Source organism: Salvelinus namaycush, chromosome 3, assembly GCF_016432855.1.
Source record: "Salvelinus namaycush isolate Seneca chromosome 3, SaNama_1.0, whole genome shotgun sequence".
NCBI classification, from domain to species: Eukaryota; Metazoa; Chordata; class Actinopteri; order Salmoniformes; family Salmonidae; genus Salvelinus; species Salvelinus namaycush.
This window is the reverse complement of record NC_052309.1, coordinates 24,756,808-24,774,084: the sequence shown is the minus strand read 5'-3', so window position 1 is coordinate 24,774,084 and position 17,277 is coordinate 24,756,808. Positions and strand designations below refer to the sequence as shown.

At 40.9% G+C, this 17,277-nt stretch overlaps 1 protein-coding gene across 6 annotated transcripts in view; it reads right to left on the bottom strand.

Moving 5' to 3' along the window:
* The window catches only part of rab6a (RAB6A, member RAS oncogene family), a 30,618-nt gene extending 16,840 nt beyond the window's left edge, over window positions 1–13,778 (bottom strand). The window contains exons 1-2 of one of the 6 annotated variants that reach the window (XM_038989985.1): window positions 13,504–13,771; window positions 5,527–5,569 (exon numbers count right to left, since the gene is read on the bottom strand). Coding sequence is in view for 4 of the 6 variants with exons in the window: in XM_038989983.1 (XP_038845911.1) it covers window positions 13,504–13,573 (70 nt within the window). In the remaining 2 variants the exon portion in view is untranslated. Of the gene's footprint in view, window positions 1–5,526; window positions 5,570–13,139; window positions 13,319–13,503 lie in introns of those variants that run through there. The other 5 variants (XR_005476626.1, XM_038989983.1, XM_038989981.1 and 2 more) reach the window with 5 other exon arrangements.
* Between the last annotated feature and the right edge of the window lie 3,499 nt (window positions 13,779–17,277).

The window sequence follows — 17,277 nt, the reverse complement described above, 5'->3', positions numbered from 1 at the left end:
CATTCATTCGGATGATGAGACACCATTACACAAGGTTAGGTTAACCAAAAGTTAGAGGGCCAGAGGGGGAGCGCTAAAGGCCTTCCGGCATCTTCTCCCACGCCATTCTCTTAATCTCAGTGTAATTGACTGGACATTTAGTAATATATACTTCGTTTTGTGACAAGCCAAATACAAAATTATTCTCGACAATGCATTCCTCAGTCAATTTAGAGTATGCCTAATCTCTCTATGCCTGATTATCTTCATGATAACCAATAGCCAACCAAATAACTTAAATACAGACAAAGCTGAAGAGGTCAGCAATGTGTGGACCTATGGCCAGGGTGGGAAATTAACATTTTGGTCCACCAGCAACTGTGGCAGGTAGATGCGTTTACACACACAAAAAAACTCTGCAAAAAAATAAAACGTCCTCTCACTGTCAACTGCGTTTATTTTCAGCAAACTTGTGTAAATATTTGTATGAACATAAGATTCAATAACTGAGACAAACTGAACAAGTTCCACAGACATGTGACTAACAAATGGAAGTGTGTCCCTGAACAAAGGGGGGGGGTCAAAATCAAAAGTAACAGTCAGTATCTGGTGTGGCCACCAGCTGCATTTAGTACTGCAGTGCATCTCCTCCTCATCCACTGCACCAGATTTGCTGTGAGATGTTACCCCACTCTTCGACCAAGGCACCTGCAAGTTCCTGGACATTTCTAGGGGGGAACGGCCCTAGCCCTTACCCCCTGAACAAACAGGTCCCAGACGTGCTCAACGGAATTGAGATCCGGGCTCTTCGCTGGCCATGGCAGAACACAGACATTCCTGTCTTGCAGGAAATCACGCACAGAACGAGCAGTATGGATGGTGGCATTGTCATGCTGGAGGGTCATGTCAGGATGAGCCTGCAGGAAGGGTACCACATGCGGGAGGAGGATGTCTTCCCTGTAACGCACAGCGTTGAGATTGCCTGCAATGACAAGCTCAGTCCGATGATGCTGTGACACACCGCCCCAGACCATGACGCACCCTCCACCTCGATCCCGCTCCAGAGTACAGGCCTCGGTGTAACGCTCAATCCTTTGACGATAAACACGAAGCCGACCATCACCCCTGGTGAGACAAAACCGTGACTCGTCAGTGAAGAGCACTTTTTGCCAGTCCTGTCTGGTCCAGCGACGATGGGTTTGTGCCCATAGGCGACGTTGTTGCCGGTGATGGTGAGGACCTGCCTTACAACAGGCCTACAAGCTCTGTCCAGCCTCTCTCAGCCTATTGCGGACAGTCTGAGCACTGATGGAGGGATTTGGTGTTCCAGGTGTAACTCGGGCAGTTGTTGCTGCCATCCTGTACCTGTCCCGCAGGTGTGATGTTCAAATGTACCGATCCTGTGCAGGTGTTGTTACACGTGGTCTGCCACTGCGAAGACAATCAGCTGTACGTCCTGTCTCCCTGTAGCGCTGTCTTAGAATCTCACAGTACGAACATTGGAATTTATTGCCCTGGCCACAATTTATTGCCTCCTTGCAGCATGCCTAAGGCACGTTCATGCAGATGAGCAGAGACACGGGGCATCTTTCTTTTGTTTTTTTTCAGAGTGAGTAGAAAGGCCTCTTAGTGTCCTAAGTTTTCATAATTGTGACCTTAATTGCCTACCATCAGTAAGCTGTTAGTGTCTTAACGACCGTTCCACAGGTACATGTTTATTAATTGTTTATGGTTCATTGAACAAGCATGGGAAACACTGTTTAAACCCTTTACAATTAAGATCTGTGAAGGTATTTGGATTTTTACGATTTATCTTTGAAAGACGGGGTCCTGAAAAAGGGACGTTTCTTTTTTGCTGAGTTTACATACATTTGAAGTCGGAAGTTTACATACACCTTAGCCAAATACATTTAAACTCAGTTTCACAATTCATGACATTTAATCCTAGTAAAATGCCTTTTCTTAGGTCAGTTAGGATCACCACATTATTTTAAGAATTTGAAATGTCAGAATAATAGAGAATTATTTATTTCATATTTTATTTCTTTCATCACATTGTCAGTGGGTCAGAAGTTTACATCACTCAATTAGTATGTTAGCATTGCCTTTAAATTGTTTAACTTGGGTCAAATGTGTCAGGTAGCCTTCCACAAGCTTCCCACAATAAGTTGGGTGAATTTTGGCCCATTCCTCCTGACAGAGCTGGTATAAATGAGTCAGGTTTGTAGGCCTCCTTGCTCGCACACACCTTTTCAGATCTGGCCACAAATGTTCTATACGATTGAGGTCAGGGATTTGTGATGGCCAGTCCAATATCTCGACTTTGCCATAACTTTGGAAGTATGCTTGGGGTCATTGTCCATTTGGAAGACCCATTTGTGACCAAGATTTAACTTCCTGATTGATGTTGCTTCAATATATCCACAATTTTCCTGCCTCATGATACCATCTATTTTGTGAAGTGCACCAGTCCCTCCTGCAGCAAAGCATCCCCACAACATGATGCTGCCACCCCCGTGGGATGGTGTTCTTCGGCTTGCAAGCCTCCCCCTTTTTCCTCCAAACATAACGATGGTCATTATGGCCAAACAGCTCTATTTTTGTTTCATCAGACCAGAGGACATTTCTCCAAAAAGTACGATCTTTGTCCCCATGTGCAGTTGCAAACCGTAGTCTGGCTTTTTTATGGCGGTTTTGGAGCAGTTGCTTCTTCCTCATCAAATCTACACACAATAACAATGACAAAAGCAAAAGTTTTGAAATTCTTGCAAATGTATTAAAAATAAGAAACAAATACCTTATTTACATCATTATTCTGACCTTTTGCTATGAGCCTCGAAATTGAGTTCAGGGTCTTCCTGTTTCCATTGATCATCCTTGAGATGTTCCTGTAACTTGGAGTCTGTGGTAAAATTCTATTGATTGGACATGATTTGGAAAGGCACACACACGTCTATATAAAAAGGTCCCACAGTTGACAGTGTATGTCAGAGCAAAAGCCATGAGGTCGAGCTCAGAGACAGGCTTGTGTCGAGGCACAGATCTGCAGCATTGAAGGTCCAAGAACACAGTGGCCTCCATCATTCTTAAATGGAAAAAGTTTGGAACCACCAAGACTCTTCCTAGAGCTAGCAGCCTGGCCAAACTTCGCAATCGGAGAAGGGCCTTGGTCAGGGAGGTGATCAAGAACCCAAATGCTCACTCTGGAGGTCTGTCAGAGTTCCTATGTGAAGATGGGAGAAACTTCCAGAAAGACAACCATCTCTGAAACAAGATTCTCTGGTCTAAGGAAACCAAGATTGAACTCAATGGCCTGAATGCCAAGCGTCACATCTGGAGGAAACCTGGCACCAGCCCTACGGTGAGGCATTGGTGGTGGCAGAATCATGCTGTGGGGATGTTTTTCAGCGGCATGGAGACTAGTCAGGATCAAGGGAAAGATGAAAAGAGCGAAGTAGAGAGAGATCCTTGATGAAAATCTGCTCCAGAGCGCTCAGGACCTGACTGGGGCAACGCTTCACCTTCCAACAGGATAACAACCCTAAGCACACAGCCAAAACAACACAGGAGTGGCTTTGGAACAAGTCTCTGAATGCCCTTGAGTGGCCCAGCCAGAGCGTGGACTTGAACCCGATCGAACATCTCTGGAGACACCTGAAAATAGCTTTGCAGCGATGCTTCCCCATCCAACCTGACAGAGATTGAGAGGATCTGCAGAGAAGAATGGGAGAAACTCCCCAAATACAGGTGTGCCAAGCTTATAGGGTCATACCCAAGAAGACTCGACGCTGTAATCGCTGCCAAAAAGTGCTTCAACAAAGTACTGAGTAAAGGGTCTGAATACTTATGTAAATGTGTAATTTCCTTCTTTCCTCTTCCCCACCAAAAAAGTTTTTGCTTTGTCATTATGGGGTATTGTGTGTAGATTGATGAGGGGCAAAAGAATGATTTAATACATTATAGAATAAGGCTGTAACGTAACATGTGGAAAAAGTCGAGGGTTTTGAATACTTTGAATGCACTGTATAGTGTAGCAAATTGTCATCTAAATTGCTGTGAAATATATTTTACATAACCAAAAATATTTACATTTTCAGCTGGTGTACAAAACCGAAAGTAAGAGGTAAAAACAAAAACGGGAAGCATAGAAATAAAACAGATCTACCGCTTCTTACTTGCTTTCAAATGAGAATGACAGATCTAGAACTCACATTGCTATGTGAATTTGGTCAAGTCTCCCAAAAAGACAGATATCTATCTATCTATATTTATTTTATTTATTATTTATCCATTATTTTACCAGGTAAGTTGACTGAGAACACGTTCTCATTTGCAGCAACGACCTGGGGAATAGTTACAGGGGAGAGGGGGCTGAATGAGCCAATTGTAAAGTGGGGATTATTAGGTGACCGTGATGGTTTGAGGGCCGGATTGGGAATTTAGCCAGGACACCGGGGTTAACACCCCTACTCTTACGATAAGTGCCATGGGATCTTTAATGACCTCAGAGAGTCAGGACACCCGTTTAACGTCCCATCCGAAAGATGGCACCCTACACAAGGCAATGTCCCCAATCACTGCCCTGGGGCATTGGGATATTATTGTTTTTAGACCAGAGGAAAGAGTGCCTCCTACTGGCCCTCCAACACCACTTCCAGCAGCATCTGGTCTCCCATCCAGGAACTGACCAGGACCAACCCTGCTTAGCTTCAGAAGCAAGCCAGTAGTGGTATGCCGGGTGGTATGCTGCTATAGCAACTTCAACAATGATAGCCCCTTGAATCATTCAGAGAAGATTACCGTTTCGGCTGGGAAGAATGTGGACACCTTTACTGTCGTGTAAAAATGGGTACAGAAAAACAGCTGACCCACTAAGAAGGTGCAACTGACACTTCAGCGTGAGAACGACACTTATCAAGAGAGCTAGTTCCACCCATTCCCCTTCTCTATAGCGAGCCCTTCTGGCCCACTGAATGTTGTTAACCTCAGCCCAAAGAGAGGATACGAGAGCAAAGGGAGGGTGGAAGACAAATGACACAAAGGAATGTGTAAAAAAAAAAAAAAAGTGATTTGGCCTCAATTCTCAGCTTTAAAGCTCCCTTTTCTCTCACACCTGTTTTAATTATTAATATGCTCTGCTGGCAATCTATGTACCTCAGTGTGTGGGTGAGTGTCTGTGTGCCCTACCTCTTTTTAAACAGGTCAAATATCTTCCTTAGAAGACCAATCCTAAAACTCACATATCCTCTTCTCCCAAACCCCTCATCCTTCCCAGACCCCTCCCAAACCAGCAGGTTAACCAAGGTTAACGGACACAAGTCTCCTGTCAGCTCTATCCCCCTATACCCGTTCCCACTCCTATTGTTCTGTAGTCAGTGCCAGTGGGCAGACAAAGGCGGTCTGCATTTGGGAAATTTCAAAAGAATGTTTAATGAGCCAAAATGCAGAGGCCCACCACTTCCTAAATACAAAATTGTATTTGGTTTTTCATTGAATTAATAGAAACACAAGAGAGTTGTTTGTTTTTAACACATTATTTTTACTTACCAGGTAAGTTGTCTAAGAAGTGGGAACACTTTACAGCAACAACCTGGGAAAGAGTTGCCGGGGAGATGACAGTCGGAAGCTGGGGATGATTAGGTGGCCAGGGTAATATGATGGCCATCTTGGCAATCAGCCAAGACACCAGGGTAAACACTCCCTCCCTACTCTTGTCAGGACCTCGATTTAACATCTCATAATTATAGGGAAGGGTAGGCCTAACTTGGTAGGGTCTGGGTTTAGGGTCAGGCCATCCTCTCAAACATGTTATTACACTAATAAGATCTAATTGTGAAAAAACCTGGAAAGTAAAGCAGAGGAGGCTGGTGGGAGGAGCTATAGGAGGATGGGCTCACTAACAGCATAAATGGAATGGTACCAAACAAGAAATTTAAACAACGTGCCTGACTCCGTTCCACTGAGCCTTCCCACCAGCCTCCTCCGATGCAAAGTCACTTCAAAATCTATACTCACCTTAATGGGAGTCTGGACATTACATATCAGATAATTGTCAACATATAAACATCAAATTAAGGTGTGGGACGTTCACTGTATTACAAGGAACAATAGCAAGTGTATTTCGCTTCAGTAGCTGGCATATTCTGTCCGTTCATAGTTCACCTGTGGGAACATGCCAGCTCTCAAAACCTGACAACAGAAAGAGTTGGCCAATACTATCCGAGAGGTTGTTTGGGAGGAAATTACCTCGGCCATCGAATTCGCAATTAAAAACAAATTAATCTCTTGCACTGCTCACTTCTAAAGTGGATACAGTGCATTCAGAAAGTATTCAGACCGCTCGACTTTTTCCACATTTTGTTACGTTACAGAATGATTCTAAAATGAATTAAATAGTTTCCCCCCTCATCAATCTACACACAATACACCATAATGAATCAAAAACAATTAACATTTATTGCAAAAATATTTTTAAAAATAAATAGAAAATACCTGGAAATATCACATTTACATAAGTATTCAGACCCTTTACTCAGTACGTTGTTGAAGCATCTTTGGCAGTGTTTACAGCCTCAAGTCTTCCTGAGTATGACGCTACAAGCTTGGCACACCTGTATTTGGGAAGTTTCTCCCATTCTTCTCTGCAGATCCTCTCAAGCTCTGTCAGGTTGGATGGGGAGCGTTGCGTCACAGCTATTTTCAGGTCTCTCCAGAGATGTTCGATTGGGTTCAAGTCCGGGCTCTGGCTAGGACACTCAAGGACATTCAGAGACTTGTCCCAAAGCCACTCCTGCGTTGTCTTGGCTGTGTGCTTAGGGTCGTTGGCCTGTTGGAAGGTGAACCTTTGCCCCAGTCTGAGGTCCCAAGGGCTCTGGAGCAGGTTTTCATCAAGGATCTCTCTGTACTGTGCGCCATTCATCTTTCCCTCAATCCTGACCAGTGGTGTAAAGTACTTAAGTAAAAATACTTTAAAGTACTACTTAAGTAGTTTGTGGCATCTGTACTTTACTATTTATATTTGACTACATTTCCTCCACTACATTCCTAAATAAAATTATGTACTTTTTATTCCTTACATTTTCCCTGACACCCAAAAGTACTTGTTACATTTTGAATGCTTAGCAGGACAGAAAAATTGTCCAATTCACACACTTATCAAGAGAATCCCTACTGTCTCAGATCTGGCGGACTCACTAACACAAATGCTTAATTTACAACCTGTGTGTGAGTGTTGGTGTGCCCATGGCTATCCGTAAATAAAAAAACAGGAAAATCGTGCCATCTGGTCTATTTAAATAGGAATTTGAAATGATTTTAACTTTTGATATTTAAGTAGATTTAAAACCAAATACTTTGACTTTTACCCAAGTAGTATTTTACTAGGTGACTTTCAATTGAGTAATTTTTTATGAAGGCATCTTTACTTTTACTCAAGTATAACAATTCGGTACTTTTTCCACCACTGATCCTGACTAGTCTCCCTGCTGCTGAAAAGCATCCCCACAGCATGATGGTGCCACCACCATGCTTCACCGTAGGGATGTTGCCAGGTTTCCTCCAGATGTGATGCTTGGCATTCAGGCCAATGAGTTCAATCTTGGTTTCATCAGACCTCAGAATCTTGTTTCTCATGGACTGAGAGTCTTTAGGTGGCTTTTGGCAAACTAAGCAGGCTGTGATATGTATTTTACTGAGGAGTGGCTTCCATCTGGCCACTAGCATAAAGACCTGATTGGTGGCGCGCTGCAGATATGGTTGTCCTTCTGGAAGGTTCCCCCATCTCTATAGAGGAACTCTGGAGCTCTGTCAGAGTGACCATCGGGTTCTTGGTCACCTTCCTGACCAAGGCTCTAAACCTCCGATTCCTCAGTTTGGCCCGGCGGCCAACTCGAGGAAGTGTCTTGGTTGTTCCAGACTTCTTCCCTTTGAGAATGATGGAGGCCACTACATTCTTGGGGACCTTCAAATGGTGCAGATTTTATTTATTTAAAAAAATATTCCATTTTTATTTGAAGGCCTGAGAAACTCGCTCCACCCTCCAGTCAAACCAGCTCCACTCACAATCTGATCCACGCACAATCCCGCAGCGTAGCCAATGGCTGTGATGCTGCCCTCAGCACAAGTCAATGATGAGAACACCCCCTCAATTGGGTAAAAGGAACACATTATTATTGCTGAACATTGGACTTCATTATTATATTGCCTATGTTCAAGGACATTTAGACAATGACTCCACGCCAACTAGAGGTACGGACAATATAAAGTGCATTTGGAAAGTATTCAGACCCCTTCCCTTTTCCCACATTTTTTTACGTTACAGCCTTATTTTTAAAATGGATTAAATACATTTTTTTTTTTTTTTTTTTTAATTGCTCAATCTACACACAATATCCCAAAATGACAAAGCGAAAACAGGTTAAGAAATGTTTGCAAATGTATTACAAATAAAAAAACTGAAATATCTTATTTACACAAGTATTCAGACCCTTTGCTATGAGACTCGAAATTGAGCTCAGGTGCATTCTGTTTAAATTGATCATCCTACAAATCTTTCTACAACTTGATTGGAGCCACATGTGGTAAACTCAATTCATTGGACATGATTTGGAAAGGCACACCATTGTCTATATAATGTCCCACAGTTGACAGTGCATGTCAGAGAAAAAAACAAGCAATGGGATCGAAGGACTTGTCCATAGAGCTCCGAGACAGGATTGTGTCGGAGGCACAGATCTGGGGAATGGTACCAACAAAAAATAATAAAAATTCAGCAGCATAGTAGGTCCCCAAGAACACAGTGGCCTCCATCATTCTTAAAAATGGAAGAAGTTGAAACCATCAAGACTCTTCCTAGAGCTGGCCGACGGGCAAACTGAGCAATCGGGGCCTTGGTCTGGGAGGTGACCAAGAACCGATGGTCACTCACAGAGCTCCACAGTTCCTCTGTGGAGAAGGGAGAACCTTCCAGAAAGACAACCATCTCTGCAGCACTCCACCAATCAGGCCTTTATGGTAGTGGCCAGACAGAAGCCACTCCTCAGTAAAAGACATGACAGTCCTCTTGGAGTTTGCCAAAAGGCACATAATGGACTCTAACCATGAGAAACAAGATTCTCTGGTCTGATGAAACCAAGATTGAACTCTTTGGCCTGAATGCCAAGCGTCACATCTGGAAGAAACCTGGCACCATTCCTACGGTGAAGCATGGTGGTAGCAGCATCAAGCTGTGGGGATGTTTTTCAGCGGCAGGGACTGGGAAAATAGTCAGGATCCAGGGAAAGATGAACAGAGCAAAGTAGAGAGATCCTTGATGAAAACCTTCTCCAGAGCACTCAGAACCTCAGACTGGGGTGAAGGGTCACCTTCCAAACAGCTGTGCAGCGATGCTCCCCATCCAACCTGACAGAGCTTGAGAGGATGTGCAGAGAAGAATGGGAAAAACTCCCTAAATACAGGTGTGCCAAGTAGAGGTCGACCGATAATGATTTTTCAGCGCCGATACCGATTATTGTAGGACCAAAAAAAGCAGATATCAATAAATCGGCCGATTTAAAAAAAAAAGTTTTATATTTGAACTAATGACAATTACAACAATACTGAATGAACACTTATTTGAACTTAATATAATACATCAATAAAATCAATTTAGCCTCAAATAAATAATGAAACATGTTCAATTTGGTTTAAATAATGCAAAAACAAAGTGTTGGAGAAGAAAGTAAAAGTGCAATATTTGCCATGTAAAAAAGCTAACGTTTAAGTTCCTTGCTCAGAACATGAGAACATATGAAAGCTGGTGGTTCCTTTTAACATGTCTTCAATATTCCTCAGGTAAGAAGTTTTAGGTTGTAGTTATAGGAATTATAGGACTATTTATCTCGATACCATTTGTATTTCATTAACCTTTGACTATTGGATGTTCTTATAGGCACTTTAGTATTGCCAGTGTAACAGTATAGCTTCCATCCCTCTCCTCGCTCCTACCTGGGCTCGAACCACAAACACAACGACAACAGCCACCCTCGAAGCAGCGTTACCCATGCAGAGCAAGGGGAATAACTACAAGTCTCAGAGCGAGTGACGTTTGAAACGCTATTAGCGCGCATCCCGCTAACTAGCTAGCCATTTCACATCGGTTACACCAGCCTAATCTCGGGAGTTGATAGGCTTCAAGCCTAGCGAAGAACTTCTGGCAAAACGCAGAAAAGTGCTGTTTGAATGAATGCTTACGAGCCTGCTGCTGCCTACCACCGCTCAGTCAGACTGCTCTATCAAATCATAGACTTAGTTATAACATAATAACACACAGAAATACGAGCCTTAGGTCATTAATATGGTCGAATACGGAAACTATCATCTCAAAAACAAGACGTTTATTCTTTCAGTGAAATACGGAACAGTTCCGTATTTTATCTAACGGGTGGCATCCATAAGTCTAAATATTCCTGTTGCATTGCACAACCTTCAATGTTATGTCATAATTACGTACAATTCTGGCAAATTAGGCAGCCCAAACTGTTGCATATACACTGACCCTGCGTGCAATGAACGCAAGAGAAGTGACACAATTTCACCTGGTTAATATTTCCTGCTAACCTGGATTTATTTTAGCTAAATATGCAGGTTTAAAAATATATACTTCTGTGTATTGATTTCAAGAAAGGCATTGATGTTTATGGTTAGGTACACATTGGAGCAACGATACGCATCGCATCGATTATATGCAACACAGGACACGCTAGATAAACTAGTAATATCATCAACCATGTGTAGTTAACTAGTGATTATGATTGATTGATTGATTGTTTTTTATAAGATAAGTTTAATGCTAGCTAGCAACTTACTTTGGCTTCTACTAAATTTACATAACAGGCAGGCTCCTCGTGGCGTGCAATGCAATCAGGTGGTTAGAGCATTGGACTAGTTAACTGTAAGGTTGCAAGATTGAATCCCCCGAGCCTACAAGGTAAAAATCTGTCGTTCTGCCCCTGAACGAGGCAGTTAACCCACCGTTCTAGGCCATCATTGAAAATAAGAATGTGTTCTTAACTGACTTACCTAGTTAAATAAAGATTAAATAAAAAGGTATAAAAAAATAAATAATAATTAAACTATCGGCCAAATCGGTGTCCAAAAATACCGATTTCCGATTGTTATGAAAACTTGAAATCGGCCATTCCGATTAATTGGTCGACCTCTAGTGCCAAGCTTGTAGTGTCATACCCAAAAGACTTGAGACTGTAATCGCTGCCAAAGGTGCTTCAACAAAGTACTGAGTAAAGGGTCTGAATACCTATGTAAATGTGATATTTCAGTTTTTATATTTTAATAAATTTGCAAAAATTGTCATTATGGGGTATTGTGTGTAGATGAGGGGGGAAAACGATTGAAAACCTTTTATAATAGGGCTGTAACGTTACAAAATATGGAACAAGTTAAGAGGTTTGAATACTTTCGGAATGCACTGTATTGAAGTGCCATACAGACTGAGGTTGCTTTCTTGTGCGGCAACAGCACATTGTATCCCTATGGGCTAAACTGTTGAGGATAGATGGCCAGTCCCATATGGGCTTCCACACAATTTCATTGATTTCCCTTCATGACAAACTAATTTATCTGGTCTGCAAACTTACATTTAAAGGTCTGACAAGGTAAATGGTAACTTAGTTTACGCTTTACTTGTATGTATTAATCAACAGCTTAAGACCATTAAAAAAAATAAGAAGCATAAGAGATTTCATAGGTAAGGCTGCCACTCATCGTTATGCTGCAACTCTGTAATGATAGTGCAGGGCAGGGGGAACCGGGGAGGGAGGGCTGCTGTTGTGGGTGAGTGAGGGCAGGGGACTGGGGAGAACCTAATGGGGTTAATCAGGGGATGATGGGAGGGAGACTGATTAGCAACCTTGGTTGCTGGGTGGGATAGGAAAGGCATGCTTCTTTGGGTTGAGGAGGATGGGGACTGAGGGGGTGAATGGTTTGGGTTATCTTTGTATGCATTTACTTGATTTGTTTTTGTACCTGTAACAAAAATGACAAATCTGAATAAAAAAAGGTTGGTCACAAAAAAAGGAAAACTAATGTTCCTAATGTTGGAAACATTCATGTCATCCAGAGTCGCATAAATATTGCGATACTGGTATCGTCACAGCCCTAGGGGTCAAGCGTCATTCCTCTTGGGCAGAAAGCAAACTAAATCACAGCAGTATATCCTCCAAATTACTACTCCCCACCCCCAATCTCAACATAAACACATCACAGACTTGTCAACAGCAAACAAACACATACATATATTTGAAGTGTAGCATGGGTTCTGGTTAAAGGAGGGGGATGTTTGTCGCTGACAGTGGTATATAGGATAGACTACTTTATAGCCTTGCCTACGATGAGAGGAACAGATTGACGTACAGCCCACCTCCATACCATCCCACCCCCTCAGCAGTCCTGTGATCAGGCTGGTCATCCAGGCTTCACAATGCATCATTCCAGTCCTTGGTTCTCCCTCAATACACTCATACTGAAAACCACAGGCCTTAAATCAGGGTGGGTCTGTCTGCAATGTATGTTGTAGGAAAGTTGGGTTTCAGGTATACCGGATCCATCCAGCATATACAATAGCTCAAATTCTCAGAATCAGAGATAGGCAGATTGTTAAATAAGAATGGTGATGCTTTTTAAAATCACAATTGCCACCACATAATGAGAACAGAGAGCTGTTGAAATGTACAATATGAAGTCCCCATATCAGAGAAAAAGACAGTGCTGGCTGTCAGGCAGGCGCCTATAAATCAACCATATAACGTTGATACTTGGTTTGACATGCAATGAGACGTCTTTCTTGGCACAGAGGCTGTCTTTAGCAAGAGTGACGACTGAGATGGTTAGCACCGGAAACTTTACAGCCGCTCTGAACACCAAAGACAAATCTGACATCTCTGACTGAATAAACACACCAGAGCAAACCCTAGCTATAGTTATAAAATAGCGGCTAGTTATTGTAGTCGTAGTATGTAGCATCTAGCTAGGTTAGTGGTTCATGTTTTGATTTATTTTAGCTAACGTTACAAACCGACTGACTGTGTTAACTAGAAACAATTAGTCTCCCAACAACAGCTTGTTAGTTTAGTTAGCTAGCTATTTAGGCTAGCAAGTTTCCTTACCTGTGTCGAAAACATTAGTTAGAATAACTGGCTTACACTGCCAAATAGTTAGCCAACTAACCATAAATTAGTTAGCAATGTAAACATATGATATCACCGAAAGGTTCAATATCACTGATCGGTAAACGTAGCTAGCTATATAACTGAATCGCCATGGTCTCAGTTGTATGGCAGTCGGTGGATATCGATTAAAAAAAAAGAGACTCGCCCAAGATGAACGGGGCTGGCATTAGCTAGCTAGCCAGCTAAGTTAGCAAGCTATTGATCACATAGCTAGCCATTTAGCGAACTCCGTGTTCAAAATATATCTAATTTTCAACCTTGGCCGAACGTTACACCATATAGTTTTCAGTTGTACACTTACCGCTCTGCTCGCCAAGAAAGACTAATTTAAATTTCCTTAGAGGGTTTCCAAAATCTCCTGCCGCGGACATGACTGCAGTATAGTTAGGCAGGCAACGGCAAGTTGTAGACTGTGGGAGAAACACTAGGGCCCTACTTCAGTGAGCTAGCTAAATCGCTAGCTAGCCAGTTCGTTAGCTACCTAGCATTAAGCAATGCTCCTCTAGTGCAGTATATTGGCCAGACTGGCAGTCAGTGAGTTTAATAGGTAATTGGCTAGCTAAACCTCAGCACTCCCACCAGTGTGTTGTGAACAACATTAGCGTGAGCAACAATAGTGGAATCAGCGGTTACATCAAAATAAAAGTCACCAATTGATTATGCAAACGAATTTAAAAAAAAAAAAAGAGTAGAATCATGCCAGAATTGGCCTAGATAATGCTAAACAAGATTATTAGTTAATTTGACAAAAAAATATGCTTAAGTCACTAATATTAGTGTAAACTCTACATAGTTGTGTTTTGTGAGTGTCACTCAGTAGGCTGATACCCCATTTCATGGGTGCACAAACCATAGGTTAGGCTGAACAGCACATATATGTATGCCCCAATGGAATTCTGAATTCAAATACATCCACTTTTAATGCAAAATATTTGTACATGTTTTTTGTCAAATTAACTAGTAATTGTAATTTACATCCCAACCTTTAGCATTATCTAGTCCAGTTGTGGCATCATTCCACTAGTTTTACCTGTTTGCATCAGTTTCCATGGATGACTTTTATTTTGAAGGCAAACTGCCGATTCAATTATTGTTGCTCACGCTAACGTTGTTCACGACACACTGGTAGCACTCCCACTCGCTAGCTGTTTCAGAGGAAGTTTGTCACAACCTCATTTTTACGACGACTGACACGGCTCCACCATTGAACATGAATTTCTCTTTAGGGCTCTTAAACTTTTGGGATTTGGTGAAAATGTTATTAAAGTAATTCGCATGTTTTACAAAGATATAAATAGTTCTGTGCTACTAAACCTTAATATTCCCAAAAGATTCAGTATCAACAGAAGTTTACGACAGGGATGCCCAATTTCGAAATTTTTATTCATTTTGGTTGTGGAACTTCTATCTCTAGATATTCTGAATAATGCAAATTTGTATGGCATAACCATTTTTAACAAAGAAATCAAAATCTCCCAACTGGCTGATGATACAACTCTTTTCTTAAGAGACAAAGACCAGATCGCCCATGCCCTTAATGCTATAACTGCATTTTCTATTGCATCAGGATTAATGCTGAATGTTTCTAAATGTGAAATCTTATTTGACTCCGATGATAAAGAAATAGAAAATATTCCTGTAAAGGACTGTGTTAAATATTTAGGAATACATCTGTCAAAAAACCACTTAGTCAGACAACATTTGAATTTCTCTCCTAAAATTAAGAGAACTAAAAATATATTTCATAATTGGCTACAAAGAGATCTTTCTATACTTGGGAGAGTACTTCTGTCCAAGGCAGAGGGACTGTCTCTTTTTGTGTACCCCTCATTATCGTTATGTGTAAATCCAGCTACTTGTAAAGAGATCAATAAGAACTTTCTTGACTTCATCTGGAAAAATAAGTCTCACAAACTAAAAAAATCTGTCCTTTCTAACAAAAGAGCTGAAGGCGGTCTAGAAGTGTTGGATTTTGTTGACATAAATAACACTTTCAAGATAAACTGGTTGAAAAAATGTTTGATCAATACTGATTCAATATGGTATTTCATTCCAAATAATGTGTTTAATAAATTGGGATTAATAAAATTGTCTTCAATTTTTACTGAAATGTAATTATATTCCTGAAAGATTACCTGCTAAATTGGCTAGGTTTCATCAACAACCTTAAATGGCCTGGAAAATATGTTTCCTGCACATTTTTTCCACACTTAAAGCTCTTTTGTGGAATAATTCAGACATAACTGTAAGGAATAAGTCATTGTTCTACCCCAGCTGACATGAGAAGAATATTGACTTTGTTCTTGATATTTTCGACAACAAGGGTAATATTCTCACATATGAACAATTTATAACATTGAAAGAGTTTCCAATACCTTTCAGAGAGTTTATTTCTGTGATCAAAGCCGTTCCCAGTGATCTAACTACACTTATGAAAACTCATCTTAATTTTGGGAATGATCACAAAGTTTATCCAGAACTCAGATTGGAAGGCGTGGGCTTACTTGAGAGATCTTGTTGTAATAAATATATAAGACAAATTCTTCATTCACAAAACCAACTTACACCGAGAGGAAAGTTTTTCTGGAACATGCTTATTCCTGACATTGTCTGGAAAAATGCATGGTTAAGGCCTTACAAATACTGTTTACCAAACAAAGTTAAGGAAGTGCACTTCAAAATTTTCCATAAGATATATCCATGTAATTCTATGATATCCAAATTTGCGGCTATTGATGATATATGCGTTTTCTGTGAAAAAGAAGGTGAGAATCTGTCTCACTTGTTCTTTGAATGTAAATTTGTGTCAGAATTTTGGGAAAACCTTGCAAAATACTTATTTACCATTATGAACACTGCCTATGTTTTTGACATGAAAGATATAATATGTTACTATTGCAATGATAACAAGACCACTGAAATTATTGTTATTTTTTTTAAATTCTTGTTGCCAAATACTTCATACACAAAAATTACAAGTTTTTCTGATTGATTTTTCTTCCTGAATCATTATAATAAGATTTTTTCAGAGTAAATACAATTGCACTATAATTGTTTATTTTTTGTATTATTTTATTGATATTTTTTGTATGTTTGAGCGTTTTCTTGTTAATACCTGTGTTTTGTTTTGTTAGACAGGTTTGATGTAGCAATGTAAGTTGTAAAATGTAAAAAGAAATTAAGAAAAGACACAGCTCCACCAATACAATGCAATTGTGGCATCTGATGCAGTGGTGTAAATTATGTCATTATGGCCCACAAACCTTCCATAATATGATATATCCGATATTATATACTGGGCTGTTCGAGCCCTGAGTGCTGATTGGCTGACAGCTGTGGTATATCAGACCGTATACCACGTGTATGACAAAACATTTAATTTTACTGCTCTAATTACGTTAGTAACCAGTTTATAATAGCAATAAGGCACCTCAGGGATTTGTAGTATATGGCAAATATACTACGGCTAAGGGCTGTATCCAGGCACTCCGTGATGCGTCGTGCGTAAGAACAGCCCTTAGCCGTAGTATATTTATTGGCCATATACCACACCTCCTCGGGCCTTATTGCTTAAATATATTTCTTAATGGGGACCTGTACATTAAAACGTGGCTTGCTGCTTTTGTGTTTCGTTCTCGCGTCCTAATTTTGCATATTTCATTAAATTCCATTTATTATTTGGGCCAGAGAGGAAGAGGCGAAGTTTTTGCATGGGAATGTAAATACACATCCGAGAATGTCTCTGTCACAGATGAAAGGGGAGTTGGCTCTTGAAGTGTTCAAAACAACGGAAACTCGTAAATCTCCGACTTCAGTGCGTTCAAGACAACCGCGAACTCGGGAAAAAAATGCGCTCCGACAGGAAAAAATAGTTTTGAATGGTTATCCAACTCGAAATACCAAGCCGGAAACTCGGCCATCTTTCTAGAGCTCCGACTTTCCGACCTATGATGTCACTGATGTCATGACTGGCCTTGTTTTTTCCAAGTTCCCGTTTGTCTTCAAAGCACCATAAGGTCCTGTCCAGTGGTGGAAAGTACTTAATTAAAGATACTTTAAAGTACTACTTAAGTAT